Source organism: Bombina bombina, chromosome 3 (genome assembly GCF_027579735.1).
Source record: "Bombina bombina isolate aBomBom1 chromosome 3, aBomBom1.pri, whole genome shotgun sequence".
Taxonomy (NCBI): Eukaryota; Metazoa; Chordata; class Amphibia; order Anura; family Bombinatoridae; genus Bombina; species Bombina bombina.
In genome coordinates, this window is record NC_069501.1 from 957,212,022 (window position 1) to 957,228,879 (window position 16,858).

A 16,858-nucleotide genomic window follows, 5' to 3' on the forward strand; every position below is an offset into this window, starting at 1 on the left:
TTGATTGACACCCCCTGTTAGCGGCAAATCTGCAGGGGCGGCATTGCACAATGAGTTCATAAGAACTGCTTGTGCAATGATAAATGCCGACAGCATAAGCTGTCGGCATTTATCAATGTCTGGCGGACATGATCGCTACAGCGTATCATGTCTGCCAGACACTTAATAAATCGTCCCCAATTAATTTTTTTAATGTTTTATGTACTTCTTACAAGCTTATAGATGGGGGACCAGTTGCAGGATTCTTCTCTGGTTTGTAAAAATAAGTAATAAAAATTATTTATTGGGTATTGACTGTCCCTTTAATGAACAGCTGAGCATATGCTTAAAGGGACAAAAAAAAAAGGATAACTATAATGACTAATAATAGTAACAGTATTAACATTTTTACTAAGCATAAGCTCTAATAAAATTCTGTTTCTAATTATCTAGTTGTTATTTGCTTTCAGATCCTACAAAATGTTATGTATTTGAGGGAACCAAGTCTCTGGATATCAAAACATTAAGAGAGTTTGAAATCATTGTTTAAAAAGAAATTGTTTTTATAGTTCTGAATCTAGAAATCACAGACTCTTGGTATTGTTATTGGTATGTTATATCATGTTACATTTCTTTTAGTCTGAGAATCTGCTATGTAATGTTTTAGCTACAAACCTCACCTAGCAATCATATGTTTCATTTTTCTATCCATAAGATCTCTGATAAGAGTACTAAATGAGACTGGACAAGTAGGACTCAACAAGATTGTTTTTATTTTTAAGATTTTAATTATTTTTTTAAATTATATTACCCACAAGCAGGCTGTAACTGTTTAATGCATGTGGGCTTCTGTAGACAAAGAAGGGGGGTTATGGGGGGGGGGTTGTAGAGCAACTATGCAGTATGCAGGAGCTGCGTTGCCCTGTAGCCACCACTTTTGCCCTGGGTGGATAAATTAATATGAATACTCAGGAGGGATTGGTCTCTGAAAGGCAGCTCTGATGCCAGCAGTCACAGCTGCTTTTCTCAGTGCACTACACAGATAACAAATGTCAGAGGTGTGTTAAGGGAGGAGAAGGTATCTCTATTTTTATACAGCATAAGTTAAAATTTATGAAAACATCTTTATATTTATATGCTTAAAATGTATCAATTTTAAATAAGGATTTTCTTATATTAGGTTCTTACTTATCTCACATAACAATTTTTATATAACAAATGAAGTAATTGTAGAGGCTTTGGCAGTATATTGCACTGCACTTCTTTGGTTCTGATATTTTGTCCCATTTCCTAATGTTTTACACTTAAATTAGGGGAAAATATTCCCAAATGATATGGTGATATATAACAGAAATCATGGTGACTATAATATTACATATAGGGGGATATTTATCAAAGATCTGGCGGACCTGATCCGACAGTGCGGATCAGGTCCGCCAGACCTCGCTGAATGCGGAGAGCAATATGCTCTCCGTATTCAGCATTGCACCAGCAGCTCTTGTGAGGCAGAGGCCGCTAGCAGGGGGTGTCAATCAACCCGATCGTACTCGATCGGGTTGAATTGTGGCGATGTCTGTCCGCCTGGACAGGGTTATGGATCAGCGGTCTTTAGACCGCTGCTTCATAACTGCTGTTTCTGGCGAGTCTGCAGGCTCACCAGAAACACGGGCCCATAGAATTAATCCTCTAATCTGGTCAGTAAAAAGATGATGGCTAACAGTTAAGGTATTATGATTTGTGCCACCGTATTTCAATCCGTCTGTGTATTTGTATTTTCTTATGTCACTTTAATAAAGACATACTTTTTGAAAAAAACTGTGCTGTTGCCACTCGGCTTTTTGTGATTATATCTGGAAGGAGTTGCAGGACCCTTTGAGCAAATGAGCACCTTGACAAAAAGTTGTGTAAGACATTTTGGACTAGTGCTGTAACTACGTTCTGGTATTTATATATACTGTGTATATATATATATATACGTATATATATATATGAGAAGAGGAGGAAGTCATGAGTAGAGCGAAGGGGATGGGAGGGAGAATATATGAAGACAAGGGGGCCGATTTATTAGGAGTCGGATGGATATGATCCGCTGTAGTGATGATGTCCTCCTGACATCGCTGAACTGCCACCCCCTGCAGCAATCAACCCGATCGTATGTGATCAGGCTGATTGCTGTAGGCTCGTGCGGAAACAGCTGCATTGGGGCTGATTCAGGCAATGGTAAATCGGCCCCAATGTCTGAGATATATGGGGAGCAGTGCTATTGAGGGCCTTGAATGTCAGAGTCAGAATTCTGTGTTTAATTCTGGAAGCTACAGGAAACCTGTGAAGGCAAAGGCAGAGAGGTGCTTCAGAGCAACATATAAAGAAAATCAACCTGGCAGAGGCATTCATTATGGATTGTAAAGGAGATAGACAGCATATAGGGAGACCAGAGAGGAAAGAGTTGCAATAGTCAAGGAGGGAAATGATGAGAGAGTGGTTTAAAATTTTAGTTGTGTCTTGTGTGAAGAAGTGGAGAATTTTTCGGAGATGTTTTTTAAGATGGAAATGGCAAGAATTGGCCAAAGACTGGATGTGAGGAATGAAAGATCTGAGTCCAGCATGACCCAGAGACATGCTGTGGTTAAGGGAAATTATGTTATTGTCAACAGTTATAGAAAGATGGGGGTGGAGGTTTTGGAAGAAGGGGGGACATGAAATAACATTATTTTAATTTAGTGGTTGACTATTATGTTCAGTAATTGACAGAAGAAAAAGATATAACTGAACCAAAATGAATTTATTTTCAGTCTTTTTCCATTCAGTCTAAAACACTTTAAATAAGACAGAGAAATAAATGCAAGCCTTTATTATTAGGTGGAGACTGGTTTATGAAAATGAAAAGTATTTTTCACTGGCTGACAAATATGCATAAGCTGCACTTACATTCCAAGTTGTATCCAAACAGAAGCTTGATTTCAGAGTTGCAAAAATGTCTCTCACAGTATTTTGTTATTGCATAATGAGCAAATGGTTGTAACATTAGTAATTCTCAAGGCTGTTTGGCTCTCACCCACCACAAATTAAGACAACAAAGTAAAAAAAATGAAGCCAACTTTACCCCACCTGGAAAGCCCTTAATAATGGTGCATAATACTTTAAAGACAGAAAACATAAATATTTGCTGCACATACAGCAACCCTATGTCCCCTCCCTGTAGTATATAATGGCTATTATGATGTCCCACCTTGTATAAAATGAATGTGCTTGTTGCTAATGAAGAGTGGGGCAATATATAAGGAAATCTAAGAGTTTGTGACTTCCGGAAGGCGGGGCGCAAAGGAGGCAAATGCGCCTTGTCAGCTCGTGTAAGCGGAGCTGAAAGTAAGACCGAGTTTGCCAGTATCGCGGAGACTCCTATTGCTGGGTAGTTATTGCCTTGCTTGGGGAGAGATTGTGGGGCAAACGGTGACATGGAAGTCCCCTCAAAACCGCACAGTGGCCGGATGGTACTGGCCCAGACACACACAACACCACGCTGCCTACATCAAACCACAGGCAGTTAACGCAAGAACCACGCAGGATTGCCGACCGCCCGCAAAGTATCTCCGTAAAAGGACCAAAGAAATCTTCGTAATCCCGTAGACTCTCCTGCCGCTGGTGAAGCCCTGCAACGGATGTGAGGTGTCGGGACTGAAGCAGGGCTGGAGAAAGTAACGGTGAAGTAGTCCGGAGCTGTGAGGAGCGGCAGGACTCCAAAAGCACAAGGAGAAGCAAAAGGAAAAACTGCAAGTATTGCTATATTAGCGTGACTTTGATGTAGTTGGTTAAAGAGGATAACAGAAAAGTGTGTCTGAGGCGAAATTAACTTTGTTCTGCGATTTTTAGGGCAGTCTTTCATCTGCTTTATTAAAACAGAGATAAGTAACACAAACTAGCCCTTTTTTTTGTTTAACAAAGACTCTGCGGACCTTTATCTCAAATTTGACAGCAATATTTTTCTTTTGTGGGCCCTTCTCTGAAAAACAGCGGGGTGTATAGTGCAAACTGCAGGGCACTAAAAAGACGATATAAAGTGAACTATCTCCAGATATTGAGACAGGCTAGCTGAATAGAGAAATCTAGGTGGCATAAATCTCCTTAAATTAAATATAGCACCTCACTGATAAATCTGAAATATTTGAATATCAGAAAAGAAAAGAGAGCTAATCTTGTATAACCCTGGACTCTCTGCTATAGCGCTCCCTCAGGAGGTTATTGTATATGTATAGGCTTATGTGCTGATGTATTGTAACATGCTAGAATGCAGCGGAGATAATGAACGCATTATATGAATAGATGCAAAGAGTGTTTATGGGAAAATAAGACCGCAGTTGGTAATACAGATTTTGATATTGATAGGCCTCAAAATAAGGTTGCACTTGGTATTTCTACAGAGAGGTATATATTTTTTTGTGTGTTTAAAATAAAGTGATGTCATGATTTTATTATATAATAGAGGTTGAAAGGGTGTATAAATCTAAATCTTACAGGTGGAAAGTACTTTATAACAGTATAGGCACAAACACTTATAAAGTTATTGTGTGTTATTAGAAACAAGAGTAGAACTGGAATCAAGCTATCAGCCTATATAAGTAGTCTCTGTCTGCATACATGACAAGCAAATAGAACAAATAGACCAAATTCTGAAATCGGGAGTTAGAGGTATACGGATTTAAAAAAAAAAAAGAGAAGAGAATAGAAAGAAAAGAGAAAAAGAGAGCAAGGCTGCATACACCATATGTTATACAAGAATCTGCATAAAGCTTATACTCTCTCCATTTATTCCACCCCCTTAATTATTCATAATATATATAAGTAATATTACACCCACAAAGCTTATGGAAAAATATATTACAAATGTGAAAAATAGATATCCAGCTATGTCTTTAAAAAGTGATAAAAAGCAGAAACCTTTTTTTTCACAGAAGACCAGCCTAGAGATAAATCCAAAAAGCCCTGGTAGAATTTCAAAGACACAGCTAACAATAAATCAGTTAGCTGATATAATATTACCGCAATTCGAGATAGTGAAGAAAGAGATAACAGAGCTCTTATTTGAAGTCAGACAATTTTCAATAAGAATGACAGAGGTAGAGGCCAGGGTTCCGGACCTGGAAGACAAAATTAATATACAGGATATAAACATGACTAAATATGCTGATAAAATCGAAACTCTACAATTAAAAGTTGAAGACTTGGAGGATAGGTCAAGACGTAGTAATATACGTGTAGTGGGGCTCCCAGAGACCAAAGAATATGAAGATCTATTAACATTTGGGGGAAAGTACATTACCTTTACCTACATTCCTCAGATGGAAGTGCACGTCCTCAGATGTTGCTAATCAAATATCTCAATTTTCAAGACAAAGTTAACATAATGCAGCATTATAGAAAAGCTAAAACACTCACAATAGATATGAAACAAATTCTTATATTTCAAGATTTCTCTATAGAAACATTGATGAAAAGGAGAGCAATGGCACCATTCTGTACGGGTCTGATTAAAGCAGGGCTAAAAACAACCATGAGATACCCTGCTAAAAAACAGTGCTTAGCATGGAGGGTACCATTGTTCTAAACTCGGTAGATGAAGCTAAAGCTTTCTGTCTTGAGAATATTATAATATTGAAGTGTGAAAACATAGGTAAGTCTAGGTCATTGACACATAATGCTACAAATGTATGATGGATGTGAGGGTAAAACTTATGTACGATCCAAGTATGAGTGATTGGAGGAGGTGGGGGGAGTGATGGGGAGCTGGGGTATTTTTTTTTTCTTTGTGTCTCTCGCCATTGATAGAAATTAAATAGATACAAAAATGACTACACCTCTCAATTCTATATCATGTAATGTGGGGGGGATAACCTTACCCACTAAACGGAAAAATACTTTAAAAATGCTGAAAAGACATAAACCTGATATTATTTTTCTTCAAGAATTACATTTGAAAATTCCAGAGATAGAAAAATTTAAGTCAAATTGGATTGCAGAGATTATTGCAGCACCCTGTAATAAGCACAAGTGAGGGGTAGCCATACTTTTTAATAAGAGTCTGACATATAACATTGTAAAACAAGTGCTTGACCCCTGTGGGAGATATATAATTCTTCAGATTAAGATAGGAAATTGTATCTGGACCCTCTGTAACATATATGGACCAAATAGATTTGAGGCGGAGTTCTGGCATAAGATAAAACAAAAATTAATACCATATCTAGGCCAGAACCTGATTATAGCAGGTGATATGAATTATACGTTATACCCGGATATAGACAGATTTAAAGTTAGATGTAGACAAATAAACTACAGAGAAGCGAATTTTTTTCGAAACTATGCTAAGACATTTAAAGTCAAGGATATCTGGCGGTTACAACACCCTGATGAGCGGGCATATACATGCGAGTCTAAGACACATAAGAATTTTTCTTGAATTGATATGTTCTTAGTAGACGAACCGCTATTAAAAGTTAGATTTGGAGACTAATATCGCCGATATAACCCTTTCAGATCATGCTATAATTAGTCTAAAGATTTTCTCAGCAATTAAGCCGGAGAATAAGATAAATACATTTTGTTTCCGGGTTATATGAGTAATAATATACAGTTTGTGAATTGGGTAAAGAACAAATGGCACGAGTATTATGCGCACAATAAAGAATATATAAACAAAACTGAAACCTTATGGGAGGCAGGTAAAGCTGTTCTTCGAGGTGAAGTAAAGGCATATATGATTAAAATTACACGAAAAAAGAAAGCCAGGGAGACTCAGCTAGCCAATCAGGTGAGAAACGCCTATGAAAAGTATCTAAGCAATCCTAATGAGGTTACATGGGGAAATTACACATGAACAAGGACAGAAAGGGAGAAGTTCCTGAATGAAAAATGGGCAGGCGAAGGCTTAAAGGTTAGGGCCATATATCAGGGGATATCAGCAAAACACCTGGCTAAGATCATGAAATTCCGCAAAAAAATAACACAATATCAGTAATTAAGAGAAGCATTCTTTAAATATTATCAGAAACTATATTCCAGAGAAAGTATAAACAAGGAAGTTAAAGAGCAGTTCTGGAAAGGTATAAAAATCCTGTGAATATCTCAGGAGGCATTACAACAGATCAATACACCAATTACCGAGTCAGAAATCTTAAAGGTAATTAAAAAAGCCAAATCTGGTAAGGAGCTGGGGCCAGATGGCCTATCAGCAGAATTTTACAAAATCACATCAGAGGTAGTGATAGAGACCTTAACACAGTTGTTAATATATAACAAACCTAAATCACAACTTTTAGTAAACGGAGAACTATCACAATATATTATATTAGAAAAGGGCACACACCAGGGTTGTCCGCTATCACCTCTATTGTTTGACATAGCTCTAGAACCTCTTGCAATTTATATAAGAAAGGAAATACAACCAGTTAAAATAACTAACCAAAACATGCTGATCTCCCTATATGCTGACAATATTTTATTGTTTCTACAAGACACGGCTACAAGTATCCCAGCATTTCTGGAGATCATAGGCTAGTTTAGTTCATTCTCGGGCTACAAAATAAACTCTACTAAATCTGAATTATTATGGTCAAGAAAACAAGGTATAGCTTAAAACAAATCTTTAAAGAAGTACAATACATTCATTATTTAGGGCTCAAAATTGGCAGAAATCCCAGAGAGTGGTATCAGCTAAATTATGAGTTTTTTTGACAACATACAGTAAGATTTAAGTAAATGGAATATTTACTATCTTTCATTATCGGCAAGGATCATGCTGATCAAAACAATATTTTTTCCTAAATTATTATTCCTCCTACAAAATCTACCTATCTTTATTCTGAGAAAGGATATAGACAGATATAATAGAGCATGTTCACTCTTTATCTGGGGTAAGAAGAAGGCACGTATATCTACAGAGAAGCTAAGCCATGCAAAACAATTTGGGGGATTCTCTCTACCTAATATCAAATATTACAATTATGTCACTGATAAAATTCGGCTTAGATTGGCTGACTAAGGGAGATTATGTTACGTATTATAACTTGGAATCTGAGCTGATTAATCCATTTAACTTGCAGGCTACATTGCACTGCCCATATAAGAATTTATCACACAATATTTGCAATCTGTTAAAATTCGTGAATATAGTATTAGGATGGCAAAAATACTGCAGGTTATTGGGTCAAGAATTTCAGGTATCCCGGCTTCTCCCCATTGTTGGATGTGAGGATTTCTCACCAGGGATTCATAACACAGTATTTCAGGAATGGCACAAAAAGGTCTTCGGCAATTTGCTCAGTTGAGAATGGGGGATGCCGGAACGATTCAAACTTTTGAGAACTTGGCAGGAGAATTTAATCTTCCCGCTAAGAACGTTTATGCGTACCTACAAGCACGCCCCTACATAGAAATGCATATACGCACATTTGGCACTGATTGGGGACAAAAACATACAGATCCAGGTCTTAAGATATATATGGCAGGGATTCACTCCAATTTAATTTGGTATAAAAATATAATGAAAATCACGAGACAGAAATATATTAATCAGGTCAGAGAGAAATATTTGAAATATTTTATGACATTACAAAATGAAGATATTATTGACAGTATAAAACTGGCAGATGAAACAACAAGTCAAATTAATTGGAGAGAGTCGCAGCACAAATTAATTAATAATTTTTATTTAACACCTGAACGAATAAGTATCTGGGCGACTGCCCAACCAGAGTTTCTGCTATAAATGTAATAAAACCAGCGCAAACTTGCTACATTGTTTATGGTACCGCCCTAAAGTGCAACAGTACTGGCTGAAGATACAATTCTGGCTAAATAAATATCTTAATGTCAAAACAGTATTAGAACCTGTTCAAATATTTTTTTTTACAACAAAATGGTGCGACAGTACTGGCTGAAGATACAATTCTGGCTAAATAAATATCTTAATGTCAAAACAGTATTAGAACCTGTTCAAATATTTTTTTTTACAACAAAATGAGAATTCGGGGGATAGATACCTAACCAATATGGCCATTTTGGCTGCACATAATTTAATATTTAAGAAATGGAAACAGAAAGAGGTTCCACGTTTAAGTGACTTTGTCAATACCATTAAATTACAGATGATAGTTGAAAGACAGGGCCTAAAAATAAGTTCAGAAAATATTTCAGTAAGTGGTAAAATTATATTTGTTCATGGCCCCTGTCAACACAGCAACAATTCTTAGAGCCGCTTCAAAACACTTTACCTTTTATGAATCTAGTAGTGGCAGAAGCTCTGCCCTCACAATGGCTAATTCAATAAGAAATATAAGTTCTTTACCCCCCCTCGGCTCCCCCCCTGTCCCCCTTTGAATCCTACAGTTTAAGGGCCCGAGGGTGGGCTGCTTTAATAGACTATACAATAGCAGGTATTATACCCACTCAAGCTTCTCTGTTTAGCTACATATATTCATATTTCTTTTTCTTTTTTTACTGTGCTTCTCTTTATAATAGAATAAGTAGTTAACTAGCTGTATAAGAACACATTTGAGGGGCAAGATATATCACCGGGTTAAAATCTCACATACATGCCTTATGAGATGTTACAGGAATTGACGTGGGGTGTTTGTTTTATGAAATAGTCTTTTGATATTCACCTGATTTGTTAATATGCAGAAGAGAGAATTTTTATGTTAATTTTGAATAAGTTTGACACAATTATGGTTGAGTAGCAAGAGTTATGTTACTGTACAAAAAGTAAAGATGATTGTCTAATGAAATAGAGATGTCCTATATTCCTATATGTAACATCAAAGAGAAAAGAAGATGGAAGAAGGAACAGTATGATAGTAATGTTTTGGATTTCTTGTCAAAGAACTTGCACACTATCAAAGCGCAAGGATAGTATTAAAATTGGATTTTGCTCAATGTATACTTAATTTGTTTATGGACAGTATTTGAGGTTGTTCTTTATAGAAGATAATTCTATCATGGTAACTTAGGTAATAACTCTTGTTATTTTTTTTTTTGTTATTCTATATTGCAAAACTTCTAATAAAAAGAATTACAGTATTTAAAAAAAAAAAAAAAGAAGAAGAGTTTGTTGTGTTTGGAGGACTGATTTAAAAAAATATAAAGATGGCATATAGCAGAAAATGTGTCAGTCTTTAGGTTTTCTGTCCAAGTTCTGGTTAGTGCTACCAGTATAAGTAGGTTAATTACATTACTATAGTAATTGGCCAATATAGATGTTGTCACCTAGCCATTAGATTAAATACATTGCTCAGTACTAAGCATAGTTTGAATTTCTGCTTTAACTAGTACTTCAGATGCTGTTAGTAATGTAAAAAGACACATTAAAGACAACAAAAAATAAAAATAAAAAAACACTTTAATTTAAACCCATGGGAGTTCCAAATAACTTTCATTTGTTTTCAATGAACAAAAATACAATGCAAAATTATTTTTTAAATGTACTACATTTTCTTAAAGGGACAGTAAACTCTAAATAAAAGCTAGAAAGAATTATGCATTCAAAGAAACGATTAGTCTGAGAATAAATGTAGATGTATTTTTTAAAGTTTCATTAGCTGTTTAAATATTGACAAAAGTAAGTGCAGCCAATGGCTGTGTGGCATTTAACAGTGTTCTGCACTTCCTATTTTAACAGGTAATAAAAAGCACACAATTTTAGAAAGGAAGTACAGGAAAGGGGGATAAAATAAATAATGAAAGTGTATAACAGATTTGTTTAAATATATCATTTTTAATTTTATATTACTATCTCAAAGTTTTTAATACCTCTTTAAAGGAATAGAAAGTATATAACAGACTTGTTTAAAATACATACGATCAATAATTTGATATTACTATCTCAAAGTGTTTAATGTCCCTTTAAAGGAATAGAAAACACCTTGATATATGTATATAAAATGTTTAGTTGTGCATAGTTAGACAACTTTCATTATTTATTTTGCCTTTTATCATGTAATTTCACTCTGCAAATTCTCATCCTCAGAGCTGGACATGAACACTGCAGACTTATCTAGGCTAACTCTGCTACATACACTTTTCTAAATAGCTTTAGTAGATGACAGATTTCAAAACAATTCCCTTTATACTAACATAAGGCTAGCCTTGTTGTTATAGATTTAAAGGGACACTGAACCCAAATTTGTTTTTTCATGATTCCGATAGAGCATGCAATTTTAAGACACTTTCTAACTTATTCCTATTATCAATTATTCTTCGTTCTCTTGCTATCTTTATTTTAAAAAGAAGACATCTAAGCTTTTTTTTTATTCAGAACTCTGGACAGCACTTTTTTTATTGGAGGATGAGTTTATCCACCAATCAGCAAGAACAACCCAGGTTGATCACCAAAAATGGGCCGGCATCTAAACTTACTTTCTTGCATTTCAAATAAAGATTCCAAGAGAATGAAGAAAATTTGATAATAGGAGTAAATGAGAAAGTTGCTTAAAATGTCATGCTCTATCTGAATCACAAAAGAAAAAATTTGGGTACAGTGTCCCTTTAAGCCCAGATTGGCTACTTCAAATAATGTAAGTGGTGGGTGGAATTTGGCTATTGAAAATCAGTTGCAGCAAACAAGATGTTAGGTTTGTTTTAAAAATGTTTACACTGGCTGGTATTTTATTCTATAGCAATGCAACAGAAATATTTTTTTATTTACTCTCCCTTTAAATACCCCTATATTTTCTAAAGAAAAACAAATGCTGTAGTATTTTCTGCTCTGTGCTCCAGTTGGGACATGACCTTTCAAAGACCTTTTTACCCCACTCTACGAAAAATCATCAGCACTTTACTTTCCACCGTACTGCACATGTAGTGGTGATACATGATGATAATATTCAGTGATAAAAAAGAATAATATCATCAGTGCTGCTTGATATAAGACTGTCTTTTCCAATGCCTTACTTTAAATTGTTTTTTAATATGCCATTCAACTTACCAAAGCATCCCGTTCAGATGGTAGCAGGCTGCATTACCATTACTCATGAAAACTGCTTGAATCTGTGGTTTCTGCTTAACATCTTCCAAAATGATAAATGTGAACTGGGTATGGTTTGAGCAGGTGATCAAGACACCTATATTTCCTGATGGATAACTGCAATGTAGTCAAGGCAGAAAAACCTTCATACAGTCAACCAACATATTTGATTGAAAGTAACAACAGTTGGTTTTTTTCTTTCATACTTATATGTATCTTAGAAAATCTGTTTTGTGTTTGTAGGATGTGGTTAAAATGGTCTTTAAAGATCCAAATATAAAGTTATAAAAATTTAAAAGAATTCAAGTTTAGCTAAACTAATGATTTTTACTTTTGTAGTAGGTTTGTTTGCATTATGTCTCCAAGTTGAGAACATAAAATAATAATTCAAGAGCAGTAATGATTTAATTTTTTATAAAATATTTTATTTTCTCCATTTTCAAACTTTTCGACCTCCCATTAGCAACCCATAGCACTGGAGATGCACCATTTGCAAAAAACATAGGATGCTTCATGTATTCTGAGCTTCAGAACCATGTGCTTGGTTACTCCCCTTAAACTGTGCATTCCCTTATGGTTGCAAGTAGCAGCCACTGGACCAATGAACACCAATCAATCCTTAAAGGGACACTGTACCCAAACTTTTTCTTTCGTGATTCAGATAGAGCATGCAATTTTAAACAACTTTCTAATTAACTTCTATTATAAAATTTTCTTCATTCTCTTGCTATGTTTATTTGAAAAGCAAGAATGTAAGTTTAGATGCCGGCCCATTTTTGGTGAACAGCCTGGGTTGTCCTTGCTGATTGGACAGCACCAATAAAAAAGTGCTGTCCATGGTCTGAACCAAAAATGTGCTGGCTCCTTAGCTTAGATGCCGCAAGAGAACGAAGAAAAATTGATAATAGGAGTAAATTAGAAAGTTGCTTAAAATTGCATGCTCTATCTGAATCATGAAAGAAAAAAATTGGGTTCAGTGTCCCTATAAGGACATTTACCTTTCAAGGATGAATAATGGAGTTGAAAAAATGTTATCTGATTCATAGTTGTTTTAATCCGCTGTCTTTTTTAGTTGGCCAAGGTTGAGAATTTTACGAACTCAGACAAACAGTTTTCTGAATATTTTTTTCCCTAGGCTATTAAAATAGCAAACAGGAAAACTTCTCTAATTTCACTTTTGATATGATAAATTTAATGGTTATATTTTTACACTGCTGATTATATTTGTTTGTTCATTGTCATCTGATACCTCTGCATCATGAAAAATTCCTTGTATAATTTTCTATTTTTTATATACTTGGAGAATAAATTATTCTATTCTATTCTGTCAGAGTTTAACACTGAATAATGACAGTGAGGTTGGGCAGCAAAATCCAGATTGGTTGAATAAGAAAATGAATTAAAGGGACAGTCTACAACAGAATTTTTATTGTTTAAAAATATAGATAATCCCTTTATTACCCATTCCCTAGTTTTGCACAACCAACACAGTTATATTAATATACTTTTTACCTCTGTGATTACCTTGTATCTAAGCCTCTGCAAACTGCCCCCTTATTTAAGTTCTTTTGACTGACGTCCATTTTAGCCAATCAGAGCTGGCTCATTGGAACTCTACGTGCGTAAGCACAGTGTTAGCTATATGAAACACGTGAACTAACACCCTCTAGTGGTGAAAAACTGTCAAAATGCTTTGAGAGAAGAGGCGGCCTTCGAGGGTTTAGAAATTAGCATATGAACCTCCTAGGTTTAGCTTTTAACTAAGAATACCAAGAGAACAAAGCAAAATTGGTGATAAAAGTAAATTGGAAAATTGTTTAAAATAACATGCCCTATCTGAATCATGAAAGTTTACTTTGGACGAGACTGTCCGTTTAAGATTGATTGAAATTTACTGTAAATCAAATGGAATCCACCCTTCTGCTGGGTCTTCTCAATAGGATTTCTGAAAATTCGCTCTACTACATCTATGCGCAGTTACAGTTGTGGATACTCCTCACAGCTCATAATTTAAAATTCATAATAACAACCATATGACCAGAGAGTAATGTTATTTACTTTGGTACCCAAGGTGAGAAATAATATTAGGCCTAGACAGAAGTATAAAAGAAGACCTTGAGAAACCTACTGGTGCTGGCTAGAAGCTTATTCAACTGGATTTAAGGTAGTAAAAGAATATTTGGGGGTTGGATTTTGTATTTGGAAGTAGCTATGTGGTATGGGGATTGTGCAGGACATTTCAAGATTTTAAGAAGGCTTCCAATAGAACTGTTTGGGAATTTTATTTTAGAGGTATTTGCAGTATAGGTTTATGTAAACGATTTGGGGGACATAGGTGAGAAGTCACTATCAGTAAGGGCCAGCTACTATTCAGTGGCACAAAATTGCACAAACAGTGAATTGATTGTGATACAGAAGTAGAAATCTAGTTGCTTTTTCTTAATTTGCTGTTGTTAAAATGCTTCTCCCAACATAGGTGCACTTTTGATCTATTATCTAGTAACTTCTTGCTCAAAGTGATATCTTAGACTATAATAACAAATGGAAATAAGAATGTAGTTTAGTTAAAAGTCTGTACAGCAATGCTTAACAAAACTGGATTCAATGTTTTAGGCTAATGGAATGGTATAACTAATATATTGCACTTCATACTGCTTTGTAGGATACAGAATTTGTCCTGTTCCATCTGGAAAGAGGATGAAAAAGTTCTTCTGATCTTGGTAAGAGTCATTCATCAGTCCATGGTATCTCTGTGTAATAAATAAATGCAAACACGTGTTAAACCTGCATATTGTTAGCACACACATAAAACATTATTACTGCCTTGAATCAATGCTTATTTGTAAAATAATCACGAAAAATGGATTGTTATTTATTCATGTTGCTAGCTGCTGCAGCAACCCTTCAGACTCAGAAAAGTTGCAAAAATAGATAGGGAAGTAGTATCTATATAGATAACATTACATATAATGTCATTATTTATATATATATATATATATATATACAGTATATATATATATATATATATATATATATATATATATATATATATATATATATATTTTGATTATATATCAAACTCACAGTTAACGCTTGTACGCTAAACTGACACAGCATAAAACCAACTGCGCTAAGCCCGAAGGTAGATATGGATACTTTACATTCCAGTGTTCTTTTATATATATATATATATATATATATATATATATATATATATATATATATATATATATATATATTGTAATATATATATATATATATATATATCTATATATCTATACCTATATATCTATTAGGCAGGAGATCTATACAATATATAATATATCCATATTGGGCAATAGATGCCCATTGTTTTCATTGTTTTTATATGAATTTTAATGTTGTTTTGAGAATAAATATAATTAGTATTATTTGTGAGTACCCACATTCTTTCTTGTAAATATTTGTATATGATTGGTGTGTAGTTCCACACAGTATATATTCCCTAATAACTGTTCTATCTTTCAAGATATTTGACTGGAAAGGGCTCAAAAGGGTATATAAATATATGTCTTTATAAGTGTATACATGTGTATTTATGTGTATTTATGTGTATATATATATATATATATATATACACATATATATACATTGTATATATGTCTGTACATATGTACACATATAAACACATAAAAATACATATGTTTACACATACACTTATACATATTTAGTTATTTATATATATATATATATATATATATATATATATATCAACCCCTTTGTCATATACCATATTCTTTTTAACCCTTATAAAACCATTTTATTAATATTTAAATTATAATTTTTTTATATATTAAAAAGGTATATATATATATATATATATATATATATATATATATATATATATATATATGTGTGTGTGTGTGTGTGTAATAATTTATTTTTATTTGGATGTGTTTTGTGAAACTTTTTTTCACAATTACAGTTTACTTCATGTCTCAAGGAGCACTACATTTTCTAGCTCAGTTTTGGCTTGCCCTGGAGTACAAACTATGGGGCTGAATTATCAAGCTCCGAATAATAATAATTGGATGATTGACACCCTCTGCTATGCGAATCTACAGGGGGCAGCATTGCACAAGCAGTTCACCAGAACTGCTTGTGTAATGAGAAATGGCAACAGCGTATGCTGTCAGCATTTATCGATGTGTGGCGGACATGATACGCTACATAGTATCATGTCCGCTCGCACTTTGGTAAATTGGCCCCTAAGACTTTAACTTGTAATACCAGCACAAATTAGCCACGCTAACCCTTCTCTGGTTAGCTTTACTATTTACTTGTAATCTAAAATTTGCACACTAATGGCAGCGTGGCCCAGCAATATTGGTTATTTTAATCTTGTTATCTAGCCCTATGTGTTTAACCCTCACAAAGGGGGTAAACGTGAATGTAAAGTCATTCTTGGGAGAGAGACTTTTAGCAGTTGAGATGTTACCCTGAGAACATTTTGACATGCTAATGTGTCCATTTTTTCCATAAATAAAATCTAAGGTAGATGGGAAGTTGTTAGCATGAGTTGGCTAGTGTAGGAATGTCTGACCTGAACAAAGATAGAAAAACAGCGAGAAGCAGAAAGTGGAGGAGGATCAGGGTATAGGGTAAGAGGATAAAAAAGTGATGTTATTGAGCAGGGGTAGAGAGAGCTGTTAAAAGGGGAAAACATGGGGAATTTACAAATGTGGTTCTAGTTAAAGCCATTAGAAGAGCTGCAATGTGCTTTGCATAAGTTCTCAAATTCACTGTCAGAAAATCACATTTCTTATTATTTTGTTGTTTTTAACTTTATCAGATAATTTGAATTGAGGACCTCTCCCCAACACTATT

The 16,858-nt window shown here is 34.6% G+C and overlaps 1 protein-coding gene across 1 annotated transcript in view; it reads right to left on the reverse strand.

The window, feature by feature from the left end:
• ERICH6B (glutamate rich 6B) overlaps positions 1 to 16,858 on the reverse strand; it is a 119,690-nt gene that overhangs the window by 88,826 nt on the left and 14,006 nt on the right. The window contains exons 4-5 of the mRNA XM_053708000.1: positions 14,660 to 14,742; positions 11,954 to 12,109 (exon numbers count right to left, since the gene is read on the reverse strand). Coding sequence (XP_053563975.1) covers positions 11,954 to 12,109; positions 14,660 to 14,742 — 239 coding nt within the window. The remainder of the gene's footprint in view (positions 1 to 11,953; positions 12,110 to 14,659; positions 14,743 to 16,858) is intronic.